At 39.6% G+C, this 21,889-nt stretch overlaps 2 protein-coding genes across 3 annotated transcripts in view; one reads left to right on the plus strand and one right to left on the minus strand.

Annotated features, from left to right (window-relative positions):
• Positions 1-1,325: 1,325 nt before the first annotated feature.
• On the minus strand, positions 1,326-5,911 carry LOC144038696 (ras-related protein Rab-5C-like). 2 transcript variants are annotated; one of them, XM_077551377.1, is made up of 6 exons: positions 5,749-5,911; positions 4,117-4,406; positions 3,800-3,951; positions 2,545-2,667; positions 2,380-2,473; positions 1,326-2,077 (listed from the first exon to the last, which is right to left on the minus strand). In XM_077551377.1, the coding sequence occupies exons 2-6, from the start codon at positions 4,289-4,291 to the stop codon at positions 1,941-1,943; spliced, it is 681 nt and encodes a 226-aa protein (XP_077407503.1). In that variant the 5' UTR covers positions 4,292-4,406; positions 5,749-5,911; the 3' UTR covers positions 1,326-1,940. The 2 variants fall into 2 exon arrangements, with proteins under 2 accessions (XP_077407503.1, XP_077407504.1); XM_077551378.1 differs by having other exon boundaries at positions 4,117-4,335; positions 5,749-5,877.
• Positions 5,912-12,361: 6,450 nt separating this feature from the next.
• The window catches only part of cpxm2 (carboxypeptidase X (M14 family), member 2), a 22,184-nt gene continuing 12,656 nt past the window's right edge, over positions 12,362-21,889 (plus strand). Inside the window, exons 1-4 of the mRNA XM_077550251.1 lie at positions 12,362-12,810; positions 15,108-15,206; positions 18,201-18,310; positions 19,925-20,064. Of these exons, the coding sequence (XP_077406377.1) occupies positions 12,573-12,810; positions 15,108-15,206; positions 18,201-18,310; positions 19,925-20,064 (587 nt within the window). The 5' untranslated portion in view covers positions 12,362-12,572. The remainder of the gene's footprint in view (positions 12,811-15,107; positions 15,207-18,200; positions 18,311-19,924; positions 20,065-21,889) is intronic.

Raw genomic sequence — 21,889 nt, forward strand, 5'->3', positions numbered from 1 at the left:
CAGGCCAAGCATGAAATGAGTTCCTCTCCATGACACGTGGTGATTGACAGCTCCACAAATGAGAAATTATTTACTGTGAACAGAGCGGGCCGCCTGCTCTTTGGCAGCGATGCTGCATATCTTGGAGGCGAGTGGAAGAGTGGAAGGTCTGATGATGATGATGATGCATCATCACAACCACTGCAGCACAAGGGATGGGGTGGGGGGGGGGGGGGGGGTTGACAGAGCCATTATGATTCCCATGGAGACATGACTTGATTTTGGTGATGGATGTGTCATACGTTGGACATCTGAAGCATTTCAAGACATTTTATGAAAGTGGCAAACACAAACTAGAATGAAATATCTTTGACGTCTATAGACCTCAGTGGCAGTGAATGAGTTCATCCGGTCAAGCGTTAAAAGACGACAATTGCATATTTGCAGGGGCAAAGATGGAAGGGGAAAAATATACTCATCAAATTGCGTAATTAACTTGACTAAATCGTTCTAACATTAAAAAAAAATATTACAATCATTTAAAATTTACACTATTTTAAAAAATAAAGCTCAGGTCAATTCAACACAAACCAAAAACATGTTTCTGACAAATGCATTTTTTCCTTTGGTTTAATTAAATATTGAAAATGTAAATCCAAGATGTTCACTTTCATTTTTAAAATCAAATCAAATAAATTGAATTTGAAATTTCACTTACAGCATATTTCGGTTATTGGCCTAAATTTTACATTTAATTTGAATAAAAAAAGCAACATTTTGTTTTGACAAAGTCCATCTTCAAATGATCTTTAAAGAAAAAAAAAAATAAAACATTGCTCGGTTTGTTTCACACATTTTCCCGGGACAAATGTATTTTTTCAGTACTTAATGTGAGCAATATTTGACTAATATTTCTAGGCTATACTACACAACCTACTGGATTCCAGTGAGATGCTGCCATCTAGTGGTCAAAGACGCTCTTTAATACATTTCCCCACCCCAGACGCATATATATTTTTTTGGGGGGGGGGCAAAACATCTTTGTCAAGTTGAACTCCTTTAATAGCTTTCATCCTAAAGTCTACACACCCATGTTCAAATTCCTGTTTTTGTGATTAAAAAAAAATGTATAAATCATTTTGTTACTCTTCCCACCATTAATATGACCCGCAACATAACTCAATTGAAAAAAAATATTTTGATTTTTTTTTTTTGAAAGAAGTAAAAATAGGTTGGTTGCACTATTAGTTAAAAAGCCAATGAAAAAAAAAAATGTTAACAGGGGTGTGTAAACTTTTTATACCCACTTGTGACTTAGCGAAATCAAAATCACAAACCATAATAAATTGTCTTGTATGAGCTTTATTATATTTCATGTGTACACCTTATTTCCACCATTCTCATTAAAACCAATGATGATGACGTCAACCTTCATTAAGACTAACACTCGTGGAAAACAAATCTATTTTCTGGTGATTGCTGAAAAGGGAAGTCAGTGAAAGCTACTACACACGGTATGTATACAGTATATAATATATATAGTATTCATGTGTGTATATAAATATATATACTGTGTTTTTATATACACATAAACATACATAATATACACACAATGTACCCACGCGAAAATGGGAAGAGAAAAAAAAAATCATCCACCCCAAAAAAAAAAAAATCATTGAAGACAGTTTGGAAACAGGAAGTGATGAAGATGATGAGGGAGGTAGATAGATGGAAGAAAACCAGTCAGAAGGGATCATCCCACTTAGCTTGTGATTCTTGTCTTTTTTTAAAAAAAGAGGATCCAGATAATCTCATTTTAAATTTCAGTTTTAGAGCAAACAAGGAGGAGGCGGAAGAGGAGGAGCAGGGGAAGGAGGGGAGAGGGGGAGGAGGGGGGAGGCGAAGGGGCTCTGCCTGTCCTCCAGTGTTTCTTTTCTTAAGTGTGGTCCTCACGAAGGCTTCTAGTTGCCGCCGACGGCGCCGCTACAGCATCGGCTGCTGCGGCTCTGAGAGGCGGTGTCGTGCAGGTTCACTCCCGTGCCGGGCCGGCCCGCTTGCCCGGCGCCCGCCTGAGGGTCGTTCTTTGGTAGCTTGTTGGCTGACCGGATGAAACGGGACGCAGTTTACAAGAAGCAACCAAAATAGTCGTTTTCCATAAGAAATTTGACAACTTCATTTTTTTTTTGGTGTGTGTAACTAAAAATATTCACTGCTATTTCCGAAGCAGACTTACCAACAAAAAGCAGCACAGTGGATTAGACAAAGTGTTACTGTTTTATGTTTTAAGTGCTTTGCCGCCATCTTGTGGCATCTATACATATTTTCAAACTTCTTTTCCAGTCTGGGGTTAACTGGAAATTATTTTTCGAAATACTTTACATAAATAAATAAAAGACTTACCAATTGCTATGAAAACATCATTGACATTGAGGCCGGTCTTGGCTGATGTTTCCATGAAGAGGAGCCCGTTTTCTTCAGCGTATTCTTGCGCCTCCTGAAGACAAAATGTTGTTGGCGTCAAATGTTTCTTTTGTTGGTGCAAGCGCGTCCGGCTCCTCTTCATACCTGATGCTCCACCGCTCTCTTGTCGGCGATGTCGGCCTTGTTGCCGGCCAGAGCGATCACGATGTTGGGGTTGGCTTGTCTCTGCAACTCCTTCACCCAGTTTTTGGCGCGCGCAAACGTGTCCTGGGGGGCCAACAAGCTTTACTTGCATGGCTGTCACTCGTACCACTAAATGCAATATTCAGAGATACTTTTCGGGATATGAGCAGTTTTTTTCTTGATTTGTGAGCAGGTTAAAAAATTCAAGGCAGTGATGTCTTGAATTTGTTTGACTTAGTTTGGTCAGTGGCCAAGGTCATAACTCAATTTATAATTTTAGAAAATTAACTAATATGGATTTTTTTTAGGACTCATCATTTGACAGAATAAAATTCCAATAACTGATTAAGCAACCAATCAATTAAAAAACAACAACAACATTTACATAAATTAAAAAAAAATTTTTTTTAAATGTTGGGTTCCTAACAGGGGTTAGGGTTAATGTGAATTATAGGCAGAAAAATACAAATCTTGGCTGATTATTTGGGGAGTGTTAGAATGTCATTACTTTATTTTGTTAAAAGAAGAATAAATAAATGAATGAATAAATAAATAAGCATCTGCAAAAATATTTGACTAGCCAATTAATCAGTCATGCGCTAAAATTAACTAATTAATTAATCACTCCCAGCCCTTTTCACTTGACAGATTTTGCAAGGCTCACAGATAATTGTGTTCTATTTGTTATAAAAACATGGAACATACCAAAAAAAAAGATTAGTCTCTTCTTTCATCAGGAAAAAAAGTATTTTCCTATCTGTTTCCGTTTTGCAACAATTAGCATTAGAATAAAGCTAAGTTTCCTCATTATTTACAAACCTGTTGAAAACACTGGGGAAAAGAGCTTTTTTGCAACATGGCCCTGGCTGATCTCTTATACTCTGCTGCCACCTGCAGGCCGTTTTTTTGTAATAACTACCATTGCTTTAAGCCACCTCTTCATGTCTGAAGCTGCATCAAAGCCTTCTGTATGCTCTTGCATAAAAACAAACAAACGTGTAAGTAAATATGTTCTTGGGAGTGTGAAGTATTAAAAAAAACGTGTTTTCACGTTTTTGGGTTTGAACGAATTAATTACATGAATCCATTTTATTCACTAAGCGTAAATGTGAGCGTTTGTGCAAGTTTAACTCACAGTGTTGAATTATCTCTGTCTTCCAATGACATATTTGGACAAAGAGCATGGAAACCGTTAGGCGCCAAAAGTGCGTCTCACCGTGTTGGTGATGTCGTAGACCACGATGGCGGCCTGAGCGCCTCGGTAGTACATGGGCGCCAGGCTGTGGTAGCGCTCCTGGCCTGCCGTGTCCCAGATCTCGAATTTGACCGTGATGTCGTCCAGGTTGACCGTCTGAGTCAGGAAGGCCGCTAAGAAGATAAAAGTACGCACGTCACTACATCATTTCATATAATAACTGTAAAAAATAAAAAAATATATTTTAGTGATTTTTTTCCCTTCTACTTACGGTAGTCACATAGATAGCAAACATTACAACCCTGACCAGGTAAGACAAAACCAACTTGTGATCTTACCTCCAATGGTGCTCTCCTGGAATTCGTGGAACTGGCCTTTGACAAATCGCAGCACCAGACTGGACTTGCCCACCGCCGACTCCCCCAGCAGCACCAGCTTGAACTGGAAGCTTTTGTTGGCCGCCGCGCCGTTGGGCCTGCTCGCGCCACTGCTGCCGCCGCCGCGTCCCGTCATTGACACAGATGGATGAGGCTGTTTACGGATGGGGCGGCCCCGGGCTGGAATGAAACCAGACTGGCGACTCAGGCACTGGTGGTGAGCGAAGTTGGCGATCAGACTCCAGAAGCTGCTGCATGTTTCACACGCAGGAGGGAAGAAAAAAAAAATCTGATTTCCTCGCATTCAAACTTGAGTTAATTTGTAATTGTGTGACTGTCTATACCTTTTCATTTCTCCCTACAATTACCATTAAAACTTGTTTTTAAACATTTGATTCATCAATTAATCAACAAAAGCAGTTACTAAAATAATCATCACGTTATATTTGATAAGGAAAAAAGAGGATAAAGAATTTATCTTTAGCAATCCATCTATGGGTGTTTTGCATCGCGTGTTAGCATTAAGCTAACAGACTTTCGTATGACAAAAGTAACGTGCCTCGGTTAAATACACACGATGATCCGCTTTGTTTTAAGTTTCGTTTTAAAGTAAACTTTGACTAGGAGTGGCAATAAACAGCTTGAAGCTTATGTTATCAAGAATTCTTTGTTATTTGCCAAACTGCTGCTTGTTGAGAAGTTAGTGCTCATAAGTTAAATTTTTTGCTCAAGACAAGAGAATTGTGTCAAATATTCCATTCTAAATTTGTCAGGTAAAAAATATTAACATTTCAAAAAAATGTGCAGAACAATTATTCAATTATGTAAATTTACATCTAGTTGCCAGCTAGTGATCCTGCCACTGTCGGTGTCACGTGACCAGTGGAACGCAAATTGATTGGCTGGATTTTGGATAAACATGAGAATCCAGTTCGATTGCTTCGCCCTGGTTACCTGGACGCTGACCAAAAAGGCAACATACGTATTATTTTAATTTTTTTAACTTATTTTTTTTTAGATGTAAAATTAAATTGTTTGACTATGTTGAAATGTTCAACATTCTTTTTTGTTGTTGTTGTTTTGTTGTGTGGTTTTTTTTTGGCGGGGGGGGCGGGGGGTTAATTTATTTTTACGTAAAATGTCTTTGACATGTTCAGGTTTTTACACGTCGAAGTTTGTTGAATTTTTTGCTGAATTCTTTATGTGGCAAAGTTTTACTTTGACGCTAAAAAAATATATATCCTGTTCTCCAAATTCCAACTCCAATGGCACGAACGCTCTATCGAAGGCCAAGCCTGATTTTCCACAGTGTTGTTTAGTCTGCCAATGTATTTCCTCAATAATTTAGGAAACGTCGCCTCCTCTATTTTCGCCTAAAAATGGCATTCCAGACATAAAGAAATACAAACATGGCCAGATAAAGGCATTTAAACAGCGAACCTGTCTGGTATTTATCTTGTGATTAGTCGAGGAGGTGTCTAAACAATACTGTCAATTAGCCGCGAGGCTAAATCCTGTTAGCAGCTCTATTACCTGTCGTCTAACACCAAAAGTATACCCGAAATAAAACTATCACCGCGCCAAAGTTCTTACCAGTAACGAAAGCTCGGTCAAAAATCAGCAACGACCATGTCAGTCATCCGTAGCAAGAGTTTTAATCCTTTTCTTGTAGCCAAGTGTTGACAGGCACAACAATAATGTTGCACTTCCGCCTTGTGTAACTTCTTCCTCTGGATCGGCTAAGTTTGCCCAGACTGTGCGCCCCTTGTACGCTACTGCCTCACACTGGTGAGTTTGGTCATTACAAATATTTAATTTTATTCTGTTGATAAATACTTTAGCATCCATTGTTTGTAATTATTAAATGTAATATTAAATAACATAAAACAATACTAATATATTAACATTCTAGAATTAAAATCAAATTATTACAATTAAATAGAGCTAAATTAGATACCTCAATTCCTTCCTCAACTGTTTCCTATCAAACGATTACATAGTAAAGTAAAGAAGAAATTGTATTTTTGTTTTACATTCCAACGTATTAAATCTATTGCCAAATAAATAAATAGATAAACACGTTTGTCTTAAGTATTATCACAACCGGTTTAATGTCTATAAAACAAAGCCCTTTTTCCTAAGTATCACTTTTTATTAAATGTCTTTCTTTTTTCTTTCTTTTTTTTGATTTAGTTTTTTTTTCAGTTGATATACGAACAGATAATAGATTTGTGAGAAAAAAAATAACCACTTATCTGTAAGCCTCCTATTTTTTTGCCACCAGGTGGCAATACTTGGCAGGAAGATACTGTACTTCAATCCACTTTCTGTAGTATAAACATATAAATTAAATACTATAGCAGCTACAGTATGTTAAAAAACAACTTACTGAAATTTCTGAATACAAATCGGGCACAGAATCGTGATTTCTGGTCCAAGAGGCCTGGGAAAACTTCCACATCATAAATTCAAAATTGTTTGCATATTTTTGGACGTACGTGGACTGCTTTTACGCTCACAAATCTTTTTAAGCATCTTTTCACGTAATGCAATTGACTGACGTGAATCTGGCCCAGTTAAATTTGCATGACTGGTGTTAAACATTGGTTGTTAAAATGACAATCGCATTTAGACGCTACGTGGGCTTTGACCTCTTCGTAGCGATCAGGCTAGCAAAGACTTTGTACGGGAGGGGGTGAGGGGGCTGCGAATATTAATAAAGTTCACCTCGGGGAGTGGGGGGCTTTGATTTTGGAGCCACCAGGCTGGATGCATGCGGAGGCCGAGCTTCTGAAATGCCACTGGAGCACTAGTGGGAGGGTGACGGAACAACAGAGCAAAGATCACGTTGGATCCGGAGGTGAATATCACTCCGTGGGTCTCCGTTTGCACGACAGCAACACAGCAATCCTTTTATTCATCGTGAAACGATCAAACTTGCATAAGGCTTCATCCAAGGCTTCATATGCAAACACAGTTTTTTTGTTTTTTTTAAATAAGCAGCTACGCTTGTACCAGTTTCCACATAACATGTGTGTCATATTAAACGTTGAGCGTAAAATATGTGATTACGTTTTATATCTTGGACATGTACTTAAGGGCCAGTCGGTGCTTGTTATTATGATCGTGCTGCTTATTTCCTCACGCAATCCTCTATTATGGTCCAATTAGGAGCACATTTTGAAAGCTCATTAATGTGAAGAGAGACCTTTGACCTCCACTTGCTTCTTGTTGGTTTTTTAGGTCCGAGTTGCTGAAGTGTTGAGTTTGCTTTGTGCTAAGTGTCACCTTCAAGTCCAGCCAGGCGTTTGGCGAGAAGGCGCTCAGAATTACAATCAGTACGTCTCCTCTATAAGCGTGTGCTTCGTATGTTTTAAGACCTGCGTTATATGTCTTTGTGTTAGTAGTGCGTGCTAGTGGCGTGACGACATTGAAGGCACGCCATTCCAAATTTGGTTAAAAGGGACGTCAAGTCAAATATATATTTTTTGGACAATAATATGTTCTGTACAGCTCCACTAGTCCAAACATGACATTCTGATTAAGATTACATTTTTGGAATATAAATTATTATGAAGCAAAATCCACCCGTTTGCATCCATCTCAGGGGTCGGCCATTTTGCCACTTGCTGTCGACTGAAGATGATGTGAATGTTGCTCAGGTCTCACATAACAACGAATCACAGCGCAGCTTCAGAAAACAGGTGAGCTGTGATTGGTCGTTGCCTGAGCCCTGAGCAACATCGATGTCATCTTTAGTCGACAGCAAGTGGCAAAATGGCCGCCCTCTAAGATGGATAAAAGTGGCTGGATTTTGCTTCATAACTCTTGTCATCTTTAGAATAACATATTATTGTCAAGAAATGTTTAAGGTTGACTTCCACTTTAAGTATTACAAAAAAAAAAGGGCTTCAACCATTACCGACGGTTTACCGTAGTTTTTAAAAATCAATGTTTCAATAATCGCTAACACTGGCTGCCACCGGTTACGATATCATCTTTTCTTTTTTAAGGGAGACTCCCCAAGTTGTGCACATTATGATTGCCAGCTAGCAGAGATGCGTAAACAGCCGCCATTTTGAATTCAATTGTAATTTCACTTTTTTTTTCCTTTTCTTTCAATAATCGGAGAGGAGAACGAGATACAGTTACAGTTGCACAGATGCCTCTCTAATTAATGTGTTTTGTTCTCCAAATAAAATTGGTACCATTGTGTACTGGTAAGCCCCAAGGACATCATAAGTAGCACATACTGTAGGTCTGTTCTAAAAATAGCTCATCAGTGATGGGACACCGTGAATTACTAATTAAGAATTAAAAGAGAAGAAAAATTAAAACATTTAATTAATTAATTAATTAATTAATCAGACTATTTTATTTCGTACTTACCTAGTCTTAACGTTGCACACGTTTCTTTCTATATTTTGTGTAAAAATAAAGTAGATTGTTATTAAAAAAAGGCCATTTTAGTGCTGTGATTTTAATACCGTGATATTTTTGCACACCATTATGACACCGTGAGATTCTAATATTGGCCCATACCTAATTTCAACTAACACTTAAATCTGCGTGTCTGAAATGTTTGTAAATCCACGATATAGCGTGGGAACACTGTAGAACGACTTTAATTCCACTGCCGCTGCATCGAGTGCATGTTTAAGCTCAGACATCTGTTTTGTTTTTCCCATCTTTCTTTTTGAACTGCAGTCCAAGCACACGTCGCCAAAGTGGACACGGGATTACAAAAGCAGGTGTTGGAGGGGGGGGGGGGGGGGGGGGGTGAGCGGGAGGAGGAAAGCGTGGGCGACTGTGTGGAGTCAAAGTGACACTGTTACTGCAGCAACCTGCTGTCCAAATGGGTGTATGTGTCCAGGTGTGCGTGTGATTAACTCATTCACTGCCATGAATTCATTAAAAAAAAAGATTATTAAAAATTAGGGGCGACAGGCGATTACAATTTGTAATTGTAATTAATCGCATGACTTCACTGTTTATTTATTTATTTATTTTTTAAAGAAATGATTAAAAAAAGAAAATATTATAAAAAATTCGGGGCATCAGGCGAATACATTTTTTAATCGTAATTAATCGCATGACTTCACTAGTTAACTCACGATTAATCACACATTTTTATATCTGTTCTAAATGTACAGTAAAAAATGTTTTTCTAGGTTTTCATACTCTTGTTAAAAAAAAAAAAGTTAAACTAATAGAAATAGTTCAAATGAATTTTTGACGTTTATAGCCGTCAATGGCAGTGAATGAGTTAACAAGTAAACAGATAGTTTTGTCCCTTTCAGTGGGGGCATCCAGTAAAAAAACACACACACAAAACATTGAGCGGTACCAGAGTTTCACACGGTTGCCAAGGCGACGGGAGAGCAACTGCCGTGATTAAACGCGCCGGCCTCCAACCTCCTCTTCTGATCACCGATGCCCCCGCTTGCACTGATTGAGTTCAAAATATTCCGAAGCATAAAAAGTTTGTTCCCCCAATTCAAATACATCAATCCGTTCTCCATCCATGTTTGAACCCGTGTGTCAAAGTCGTCGCTTTCAAGGTTGTAACACGCCTTCTCCTTCAGCCATAAATGTGTCAGCGTACATTTTGGTGAGACAAGACAAAAGGATGTCGTCGGTCCCGGTTGAACATCCGAATTCATTAGTGACATTGGCAGCCGTCCAGTCCAACACACCCAAGTCGGCTTTTGATGTATTGTGCATTTTCGCTTATTGAATATGATTAAAACACTCTCTTTGAAGAGCAAAGCTGTCATTATATTTCTCTCTTTTTTCCCCCCTCCCAATTATCTCAAACAGTCACTGGAAAGGAAAGGCGGCCTTGCTATCGCCAGAGAGACTTAGGACTCTTTTTTTTTTTTTTTTTGCCATTAAGCAGCGACAGCACAGGGGTTATTTGCCTCTAAATTCCATTAAACTGAATTGAAGCAAGGCCTTATTAAGAGATTATGGCAGGCAGGAGGCTGAAGCCATCACTCTTCCACCTTGGTGGTTCTTCTCAGCCTCAAGCTGAGCGCAGAGGCGACTCGTTTAACATTCCGTGCGTGCGCAGCAAATAAAAGACTTTCATCATTCAGTAGTGTGGAGTAAGGACAATTCATTTACTGTTGCTGTCAAATGTTGACGTCAAAAGATGAATATGTGATGATTCAGCTTTTATTATATTATATTTTTTATTAATTTCTTCTGTGACTAAATTAATATTTATAATATTTATATTTATTTATTAAAGACAATGTAAATAATATGCTGTTTTTATGAAGTGTACTGTAATGACTGGTATTAGTAGCGTGTCGTGCCTTTAAGGGGGCGTGGTCAAGTGAGTGACATCAGAAGCTGCAGTGAAGTCGACCAGTTGTTTCATTATGAGTTTCTGCATGTGAGTATTCTCATTTTGTATTTGTCTATTTGCAAACTCGGGTCAATTTGTGGAGACCAGGTTTCAAAGCAGACATGGTGAAGCAGCATTTAGCTGTTATGCTGCACACAAATGGGATAAGTTGCTGACAGAAGTGAAGTCCCAAATATCAATGGCTAAAAAATTATTATTTTTTTAAATCAATTCCACCAAATAGTTTCTTTCTTTCTTGTGCTTTTAAATGTCTTAAAATCATTTGTTTACATGTTGTCAATGTACGTTCTTTTAGTAATTTTAATTAGCTACTTTTGTTTTCTTGCTTTGCGAATATTTTTTCAGCTGTTCTGTTTGTAAATGTTTTTTTTTGATTGTTTTGCATTTGGTTATGTGAAACACATTGTGTTGCCTTGGGCATTTGCCCTGTCCAATAAATTGACAAAACAATACCTGGCGCAAAAAAAATCGGCCCTGACATTTTGACTTCTGCCCACCTGCTTGGTTTAGTCCGGCCCAGCCCGTCTCCTGCTTAACATATAGTTCTGCCACTGATGTTTATTGATGAGGTTTCAGTTTGTGATCTGTATTCGAACCCGGATTACCTGACTAGTTCCTCTAAATTGTGGACCAGTCTCTTTGGGTAAAATGTAAGAAAATAATCATTTAAAAGCACTGCATCGGCCCCAAAAGAGGCCGGCCCATCGGGCATCTGCCCTCAGTGCCAGATGGCCAGTCCAGTCCTGCTTGTGAATCAAATAACTCTTTTTTGTTTGGAATGTATACACAACTGGGCTAGACCGATTGATTTTCACCTAAAAAAAAATTTTGGGGACATATTATCATAACAAGCACTTAAGAGATGTTCTGGAGAAGAAGAAAAAAACACTTCTGTAGCCTACTAAGATGACAAAACCTCATGTTTAAATATAAAACAGATAACAACATGAGGCCACGTGTGTCCCACTTGAACCTTCATATTGGAAATAAATTGAAACATGATGCGCCATCATCCACGATGAAAGTAACTCCTCGGAATGTTGACCTCTCCTCAGCCAAACCTTGAAGAAGGAGTCAGAGGATCAGATAGTCAGGAAGTGATCAGATCGTGTGGGTGTGCAGATGTCTTTGCTGCCGGAAATCGGCCGCAGAAATCCGACCATCCCCTCGATGGTTCCCGTTTTTTGTCTCCCTGGCGTCTCGGATGTGGATTGGAGTGGGCGGACTGAGACTTGAGTGAGACAAGGAGCGTGCCAGTCCACCCACTTAAGAATCCAGCGCTTTTTCTTCATCTTGTACTTTCAAGTCACACAAATGTTTTTTTTTTTTTGTGGTACTTTTAAAATTCAGTCCGCACCACTTACGTGCAATGAAGCACGTTTAATTTAAAGTGAGTTGACTTGGCCAAGTTTGTCTTGCCTCAGCTTGATGAAATGTCAAAAGCTGTGCTGATTAGCGGGGAGGAAGCGTCGCGGATCATCTCGCAAAAACCTCCTCTATGCCCGAGGCGGGACGTTCTCTCTGCGTCCACAGACAACAATTTGGAGAGAATGTTAAACTTTTTTGTTTTTCACCTTATCAGGTGTTTGACTTCCCAAAAGGAAAGAGAGGAAACTTTCCCAGGCTTCCAGGGGACAGAGTGGGAGGAGATGGGAGAGGAAAAGCGGATCTTGAACACTTCCCAGAGACTCCATGTGTGTGTAGCCTGCCTGAGGAGAAACACACACACACACACAAGATTTCTTTTGGAGTCACCTGCCAACGTCCAAACTCAAAGCTCTTCCCCTTGCCTCTCCCTCCCTCTCTGCATTTTTCACAGGCTGAGGCATCCATGGACCCTCTGGCTCCGCCGCTCTCATCAGCGACTTGGAGAACTTTGTGAACTCTGCCGGGGAAAAAAAAAGCATTGGATGGGAAGCGGCGTGGCGGAGGACAGCAGCAGCAAGCTCCTTAAGGAGTCACCAGCAGGACTTTTTAACTGGAGAGTTGAAACCCCCCTCCCCACCCTCCCCGCGCATACCCTCCCCACCACTTGGGTGGTGTCATGACGGGTCAGCGCCCCAGCCTCCTCTTCCCCCTGGCTGTGCTGGGACTCCTGGCAGGACTGGCCGACCTCAGCCAAGGTTCAGCCAGTGATGACGAGGACTACTACATGCAGGAGTTGCTGACAAGGGAGCAGCACGCTCGGGTCCAGATGCCCGAGGGGTCCAACCAGCGTGAGCCGCCGAGGCAATACAGCAAGAAGGCGGCCAAAGGGAAGGGAGACGGCGGCAGGCAGGCAGGTAAAAAGTACGACTGATGTTCTGCATGTCGGTTATGGAATTTTCATTTTAGTTAGTTTTTATTTCGTTTTTGAGTTTTGTTTTTGAAATGTAGTTAATTTTAATTAGTTTTCAGGGTGGTTCCGTTTTTATTAGTTTACTTACAGTAGTATTTTTTATTATTATTTTTTAAGTGTATTACTTTTGCACAATATTTAATAAACACCATGGTAAAATGAAAAGAATAACTCATTTCTTACCTAGCGATGCATTTCGGCTGTGTTAAATGAAAAAGCAGACGAGCCGAGTCATTGGGGCCAAAAGTCAAGCACGTCAAAAATGGTCGCCGAGGAGCGACGTCATCTAAAGGTGCTTTTCTATTGGCTGCTGCTAGATGACGTCACTTGTGTGTGACACACTTTCAAACGTTCTTATCCAGTTAAATAAATATACTTAAAATCACATTTAAAATCATCCCCAAAGGCCCATATATTAAATTAATTACCAAAGACTCAGAACGAAGGACATTTTCATTAAATTATAGTTGGTTTTAGTTTCTTTTTTTTTTTCTAAGTATTTTTATTTTTAACCCTGGAGAACCCACGGGGTCAAATTTGGCCCCTATAAATTCTGCTACTCAAATAACAAAGACCTTTTCTTTTTTTTCCAGCAGTGATTTTATCCTTGTGTTCTTGTTTCCATTGGCCAAAGTGTGTTTGTACATTCAAGGTCTAAAATGCAACAAATAAAACAAAAAAATTATATTGTTCAATGTAGCTGTGTATTTGATTGATTATTTTCTTAAATTCTAAATAGTTTACTGACAGTTTTTGTTATTCTGATTTTTCGAAATGATACCCCTAAATCCCAAAAGGGTCAAATTTTGCCCTAATCCTAAATTAGGGAATAAAGGGTTAAAATTGAAAAAACATATATTTTGGTGTTCAGTGAACTTATAGCAGTCATTTAATGTATAATTCATAATTTTCCAAAGAAGAAAAATTTTCTTGGGTTCTCTAGGGCTAATTAATTTCATTAACAAAACTGTTTGTTTTTTAATGCGTTTTTTTGTTAGTTTTCGTGAAAGCGGAGGATGCCGGTTTGTGTAGCTCAAGAAACTGAAACCCCGAAGTTTGGTATCCTGAGTTAAGGTTGGGTTTCGGGGTTTGGTGGTAAGCATGAGTTTTAGTTAGGGTAATGTAGTGTCTTAGTGTGTTAGAATCCAGGGTTAGGTTTAGAATTGCGATCCGAGTTAGGGTTAGAGTGAGAGTTAGGATTCAAGATCAGGGTGTCGGGGCTAACATTAGCATTAGCAACTTACTTTTTTTCCATGTTTGCTTATATGTCCTTGTCTTTGAGGCGGCTTGATTAAGTCAGACAGAGAGTTCAGGATTGGCGCTGAGTTTCAGCGCCCTCCGGGAATTCAGCCGACAGCTTAAATCAATTGACAACATGATGGATGTGCTGGGAAAACGTACTCAACAACAACGTCCACCGCACTCCATCAAAAGCTTTGCGGTCGCTGCCAAGTCAACTCGATTTCTCCCCCCAAAACATGGGAACAATGGCATAGTGTTGTCTGCGTTAGCATGAGTTCATGCTATGACATTTAGCCGTTTATGTTGAAAAGACACCGAATAAATGAAGGGAAGCGTTAAAGACCTCATATTTTGGCATTACGCGACGCACAGTAGCATATGGAGATCTACTAGCGCTCGACGTGCTTCCGTCGACGGGTGTCAGTTAACGAAATGCAGCTGTGTACGCAACCTGACCTCACGTGTCACCTGTCTGTCTGCTTCTTACATCAAACCCACTAAATGTCCTTCTAGGAGATATTTAAATACTTGGATGCAAGTATTTCCTGACAGCATCTTACCCCGTATAATATACACCTTCCTCCGACACGCTAATCCAATAACCATATCTCCTCTACGCATCTAGAATCTGCTGAGTTTAACTTTCTGATCGCGCGTTTTGCGGCCGCCGACGATGACCTGATGCGTGTTGGAGGATAAAGACTTTCAGATGTGCAACGGATTGTTATCGTATGGGTGCACTCTTGACGTTTAGCTGAATAAAGAAAAAAGAAAAGAAAAAGAAAAGAAAAATGTTCCCCTCATTCCATCACCAGTGGAATGTGACTCCCCGGCCCAGTCGTGCCTCTCGTAGGGGTGTTTGATGGATGAAAGTCCGGACTATACCCTAGTCAAGGGTGTGAGTAAAATGTGATTGTCAGTTTCAAACAATCAACCCTTCACAAGCATTTTAATTGCCTTTCCTCTCTCGTTGATATAATTCAATTCCTCTTCCTTTAGACAAAGCATCCAACAAAAAAGCGGAGAACAAGAAGGGCAACCCGAAAAGCCCGAACGGAAGCTCAGAAGGCGATGGACAGCCGACACGATTTAAAGACGGTAAGCGGAGGAAATGATTCAACCCGACCATTTAATTCAATGTCGAGATATCGTTGAGGGCTAATCTGAATTTCCAAAATTGTCGAGAGGACGTAGGACAGAAAGTAGCAGTGCAAATAAGCCTTCACTGTAACAAACTGTAAAGCAAAAAAAGCACATATTTGTTCATCATGTCAAAAAAACATTACAAAACAGATCTTGTGGAGTTATTAAAGTTTCACGTTAAACATTGTGTTGCCAAATTTTGCTACCATTCACCATCCACATGCAACAAAAAGAGCTAAACGCTAAATGAGGAAAATGACTCCTAAAATGGCTGCTTCAACACAAAATGGCGGACTTCCTGTGTCTTTTTCAGCATGACTACTAATGACAGACCGATCTACCAAATTCCACATTGATGAATGAAGCTATCTTAAGGGACTCAATTTTCTAAAATCTTGCTAGCTAAGTTATTACTAGCTTTCTGTTTTGTGGCAAGTCGTCAAACTTTACTGCCTTACTCTGCTTACACCACATTGACCAAAACTCAAAATTCTAAATAACGGATCGTTATCCATTTGTCTGTGATATGAGCTAGGTTCCATCTTATAGCATTGAGACAAAATCTCAAAGGCTAGGGTGAGTTCATCTTTGAAGAGCCACTGAAAATGAGCAATATGACCCTCCCTAAAATGGCCACTTTACCCCAAAATGGCAGACTTTTTTTTGTGTATGTACTCATGATAGACATGCTCACCAAATTGTGTTGCTAGAATGAACACGGCTTCAAATTAGTTTTTTGTTTTTTTTATCCAGTTTAAATGGCAATATAATTGCCCAAATTAAATAGAGTACTCAACCAAAGTAAAGCCAAATTCTACTGCTTAGTACAAAAGTAGATTCAGTGTAAGATGGGAAGAAAGACGTTCTCTTAGTCCTTGAGTTAAAAAAAAATCCTTTGGAAAGAGCATTCAGGGAGGGAATTATCCCTGAAAAGGAAATGTCTAGCAATAAATAAAATTCTCAGAAGTGAAAACAGAGAGACATCCTTTTAAGTAAAACCAGATTTTAGCTTTTTTTTTTTTTTTTTAAATCACACATGCAGGTGTATGTATCTGTGTCATGTGGCTATGCTAATGATGCTAACAAGGCATTAGCCTATTTGTTGGAGACCACTTGACTGGTCCTGTGCTTGACCAACTTTTGGCCAAATCCTTTTGTTTGATTTCTGACCAAGAAAAGGCCCATTTCACATTTATGTAAATAGAAAGTTTGACATTTCGGTTTTCGCAACGTTTGATATGACCGCTACACGCTCATATCAAACGTTTTAACGCCACCTCGTGTTACTTTTTGCCGTCAGGGCTGCGCGCGGCATGCGAGGCCTGGATTGTCCGCTATCTGTTTGTCGCTCTTCACGCCGACCAGATGTTTTATTCCTGCACGGTTCTGCTGGAGGATTGCATACAGATGCTGTTAATGATTTAAAGCCTGGTGGGCCCGCTCAGGGCCTCTTAACATGTTATGATCGTTACTCCGTTCAGACAAGTCTGTATGGGGATTCCAAGTGGATTTTATATGGAGTGTTTGACATGTTTTTGACGGTTTTTAGCTGCTTTTAGTCTTTGGCGTTGCCTTTAGCCTTCAGACCTGTTATGAGGGTTTTTTTTCCGACGAGCACTTGATGTTAACCAAACCAATGAAACTTTTTGGAGGAAATTTCGTGTAATATTATTTTATGGTTCCTCCATCATGCCAAGGTTATTATAGTTAATGAAAACTAATGAAATAACTAAAACTAGACATTTAGGTGGAACAGTCGTTTGGGAATTGTAGTTTAACAAATCTAGTGTTTCTTTGTTTTGTTTTGTTTTGAATCTTGCACGCTTCAAACACTAAATTAACCCCTTCAGACCCACATGTTTTCTACTGGGCATTTTTTTAAAACTAACTTTGACTCTCTTTCCATACAAGAATAAAATATTTTTAAAAATGGGGAGGGGGGGGGGGGTGGATTCTGATGTTTTTATTTGTTATAGTGGATGCCAGGGGAGTAATATTTACTTGGGGAAAAAAAACCTAGTAAAGGTTTCTCACCGAAATTCGAAGTAAATTTTACAATGAGAGTTTTGAGTACATTTGACTATTTATAAAAATAAAATAAAAAGTTCTCTTGTAAAAGTTACTTAGAATTTCTGAGCAAAAAAACTTTTTTCAAGTAAATATTACTTTGGGACATGATTTTCCGGATTTCGGCTTGAGTACATTTTCCTTCAGTAGTTTTACAGCAGGAATCAATTTAGCTGGTGGCGCAAAACCTAAATTTTCTCATTGGATGGCAGAGTTGGATGTTTATTTTCTCTCTAAAAAAACAAGGGCACATTTTGTCTGGTGTTAGGTAAGCGTCCAGAGTGCTCATAAAAAAACAAACACTTTTCTTCTTTTGTCTGGCTGGTCTTCTCAGATCTTACATCACTCTTGAGCGGGAATAGTGCGGAGAACTCCGAGAAAAATTTCTAGGTTGGCCCTAACTCTAACCTAAAAGACCATCCAATCTGTCATTTCTTTTCGCGTTTCTCTTCGCCTCTGCAAGTACTTAATGGCCGACGTCGGCTCCAAACTCCACTTCCAGCTGCAAAATGAAAACATTCCTCCATCATGTGCAGCCCCCCTCCGTTTTTTTATTTTTTATTGTGGCTGTAGTTTTCCAAAAGAAGTGCATCCAGCACACTGCCTCACCCATGCCTGTCTATTGATGTAGTCGACTCATTGGGCACTGGCAAAAAAAATACGGCCCTGTTTCTGAGAATGAAAATTGCTTTTCTGGGAGACGATAAAAGCAACAGGCATTACCACATTGTATGTTAAGATGGATGAAATGATGTAGTTGGATTGGATTCTTCCACACCAAATATATTCAGTTGTATTCAGAAAACTTTATTTAGTAGCGGTATGACACAGACATAATATACATGGAGAAAAAACTCCTCACCTTATTGTTACTTTACCCAGAATGCCCTCCCATGGGATTGGAGACGCTGAAGATCGATGACTTCCAGATGCACGCGTCCACCAACAAACGCTACGGCCTCGGTGCGCACAGAGGTCGTCTCAACATTCAGGTGCGGCTTTTGCTTGCGTGCAATATAGAAAGAAGTGAGTGATACGGAAGCAGAGTAAGAATTTGAAACAGTTTCTAGGTGTTTTATATGCTACAATGTGTTTCAAAAATATTTGGATACGTTTACATATGTTTAGAGCAGTTAAGACGGGTAAAAATAGCGCCTCGCTAGCCGAGATGTTAGCACGTTAGCATCGGGTGAATTCGGCGTCTATCTGAAATGTAATATAGAACGAACTGAGTGTTACGGAAATATAGTAAGAATTTTAAACAGTTTTCAGGTGTTCAATATGCTACAATGTGTTTCAAAAATGTTTTGATAAGTTTGCATATGTGGAAAGCAGGTAAAAGGGGTAAAAATAGCACCTCGCTAGCCGAGATGTTAGCACGTTAGCATCGGTTGAATTAGGCGGCCATCTGAAATGCAATATATAAAGAACTGAGTGGTATGGAAGCATAGTAAGAATTTGAAACAGTTTCCAGATATTTTATATGCTACAATGTGTTTCAAAAATATTTGGATAAGTTTACATATGTTTAGAGCAGGTAAAAGGGGTAAAACTGTGCCTCGCTAGTCCAGATGTTAGCACGTTAGCATCAGTTGAATTCGGCGTCCATCTGAAATGTAATATAGAAAGAACTGAGTGGTACGGAAGCATAGTAAGAATTTTAAACAGTTTCCAGGTGTTCAATATGCTACAATGTGTTTCAAAAATGTTTTGATAAGTTTACATATGTGGAAAGCAGGTAAAAGGGGTAAAACTATGCCTCGCTAGCTGAGATGTTAGCACGTTAGCATAGGTTGAATTAGGCGCCCATCTGCAATGTAATATAGAAAGAACTGAGTGGTACGGAAGCATAGTAAGAATTTTAAACAGTTTCCAGGTTTTTTATATGCTGCAATGTGTTTTAAATTTTTTATAAAATTTTTATTTAGTATACAAATGTTTATAGCAGGTAAAGGGGTAAAACTACGCATCGCTAGCCGAGATGTTAGCACGTTAGCATCGGTTGAATTTGGCGTCCATCTGAAATGCAATATATAAAGAACTGAGTGGTATGGAAGCATAGTAAGAATTTGAAACAGTTTCCAGATATTTTATATGCTGCAATGTGTTTCAAAAATATTTGGATAAGTTTACATATGTTTAGAGCAGGTAAAAGGGGTAAAACTATGCCTCGCTAGTCGAGATGTTAGCACGTTAGCATCAGTTGAATTCGGCGTCCATCTGAAATGTAATATAGAAAGAACTGAGTGGTATGGAAGCATAGTAAGAATTTTAAACAGTTTTCAGGTATTTTTATATGCTACAATGTGTTTAATTTTTTTAAATTAAATTTTTATTTACTATACAAATGTTTAAAGCAGGTAAAGGGGTAAAACTATGCCTCGCTAGCCGAGATGTTAGCACATTAGCATCGCTTGAATTCGGCGTCCCATCTGAAATTGAGTGGTATGGAAGTATAGTAAGAATTTTAAACAGTTTCCAGGTGTTCAATATGCTACAATGTGTTTCAAAAATGTTTTTAATTAAAAGCAGGTGAGAGGGGTAAGCCTCACTATGCGAGATGTTAGCACGTTAGCATCGGTTGAATTTGCGGTGCCCCCCTGCAGGCCGGCCTCTACGAGGACGACCTCTACGACGGGGCTTGGTGCGCCGGCAGGGACGACCCGCTGCAGTGGCTGGAGGTGGACGCTAGGAGGCTGACCAAGTTCACGGGGGTCATCACACAAGGCCGCAGCTCCCTCTGGTCGTGAGTACGGACGCACGCCGAGGCGCAGATGGTCACGCGGCGAGGATGATAAATGTCCGGTAGCGCACGCTCGCTTTGAAGGAGAATCAGGGCGAGGGTAGCGGGACCGACATAGCATCGTCAGCTAGTTTTTGGTTTCCAACTTAGATCGATGGCGATATTGATATTTGAAACTGCTGTATTGAAACTGTATCGTAAAGTGTACCTAATAAAGTGGCCTGGTGAGAGTTCTATGTGCCATCCAGCAGGCAGCTGCAGAGGCTCGCGGCTGCCGTGACACAGGCGGCAACAATCTAGCGTTATATTTGTCAGATGATCCGTAACGGCGCCCCCTGCAATATCACAGCAAAGACAAACACATGGCAGCAGCACTTTTTTTTTTTTTTTACCACTATTGTTCTGCTCAACAACAATAGAAGAGAGCAGAGCTGGCGTGCTGAAGGGCTACATTCGAGCTTGGAAAGGGACAGATTTGCTAGTAGATGAGGTTTAAAGGGATACTTGACTCATTGAGACATTTTTAGCAGTAAATAGTTAATAGTTTGTCCAGAATGAATTTGTTGACTTCATTATTTTTCTGTACAATTAATAACTTTAAAAAACTAATTTTTCCACTTGCAGAAGGAAGAAAGTAACAAGCGATGATGGCTCACCAGTTTTCTGGGTTTGGTTACCCACTTCTTCAGCACCGGTGATGTCATCTTCAATCCACAGCAAGTGGAAAAATTAGTATTTTAAGGAATTCATTGTACATGAAAGTTACCATATTCGTTCTGGACAAAATATTCACTTTTGCTGCTGAAAATGGCTCAATGATTCCTTAAAAAAATGTCGGAAAAGGAAGTATTGAACATGTTTGAAATTTTTGGGGGAGACAAGAAAAACTGTTAGCGAACGTCTTTGCGACTGTTTGCGACCTTGAACGACCTCTGCCGAAAAATCTACATTTGCCACCTTTGCAAACACTGTGATAAATAAATAAATAAAATATATTAATATATATTAATTTAAATTTAAATTATAATAATAAAATAAATAATATTTAATAAAATATTAAATCATATATAAATAAAATAAAATAAATAGATAAATGCTAGGTGGGCCGAACTAAAGAACGGATTGGGCCGCAACCCCGGAATTGTGGCTACCACTTGTTTTGCAATAGTATTCGACAAATTTTAATTGGAAATAGAGGCATCGACCTCGCGAGGCTCTTCCTGGAGGTAATTTTGCGTGCCGATGTTTGCACCATCCGAGGTCCACGTACAAACGCGGCGAAGCCTGAGACAGAATCTCTCGCAATTTGCTCTGCGGTCCGTGTAGCCGGCCTAGCTTGCGCCTTCTCTCCACAACGGCGCCTTAATTAGCCGAGCCAGGAATTCCTCTGAGGCGGGACCGGCCGGGCGCTGATGTCTTTATCAGGGAGCGTCGGAATCTCTGCCAACCTGCAGCTTGCTCGTATGTACACTGCGGCATTCCCGAGGCACGATGGGACAACGTTGACCTACTTTACTGTCAGATTCCAAATCTTCATGCTCTGAATTTGTCAACGTTTGAGTGCGGAGTTTTGTTCAGTACTTTTAAACTACTTTCGAGTATCACTTGACTGTTGATGGACTTTGTTGGAAGAGTCACACATGTACATCATGATTCGTTTGTTTGTTTGTTGATTAGTTAGCGGGCGAGCTAGTTAGCAAGCTAATGCCAAAACACCATAATATCTATGTCCATTAAGTATTTAGTTAATTTTTTAGCAAAATGATACACACAAAAAAACATGTTTGGTAGTCTAGTTTTGGTAGTTTGTCACTCTACTACCAATGAA

This window comes from Vanacampus margaritifer, chromosome 18 (assembly GCF_051991255.1).
Source record: "Vanacampus margaritifer isolate UIUO_Vmar chromosome 18, RoL_Vmar_1.0, whole genome shotgun sequence".
NCBI classification, from domain to species: Eukaryota; Metazoa; Chordata; class Actinopteri; order Syngnathiformes; family Syngnathidae; genus Vanacampus; species Vanacampus margaritifer.

Coding starts and splice junctions, on each gene's coding strand:
- LOC144038696 (XM_077551377.1), bottom strand. CDS start 4,291: ATGACGGGACGCGGCGGCGGCAGCAGTGGCGCGAGCAGGCCCAACGGC. Junction 2,474..2,544: donor AGAGAGCGGTGGAGCATCAG/GTATGAAGAGGA, acceptor TTTTGTCTTCAG/GAGGCGCAAGAATACGCTGA. Junction 2,078..2,379: donor TGATGTTTTCATAGCAATTG/GTAAGTCTTTTA, acceptor TCATCCGGTCAG/CCAACAAGCTACCAAAGAAC.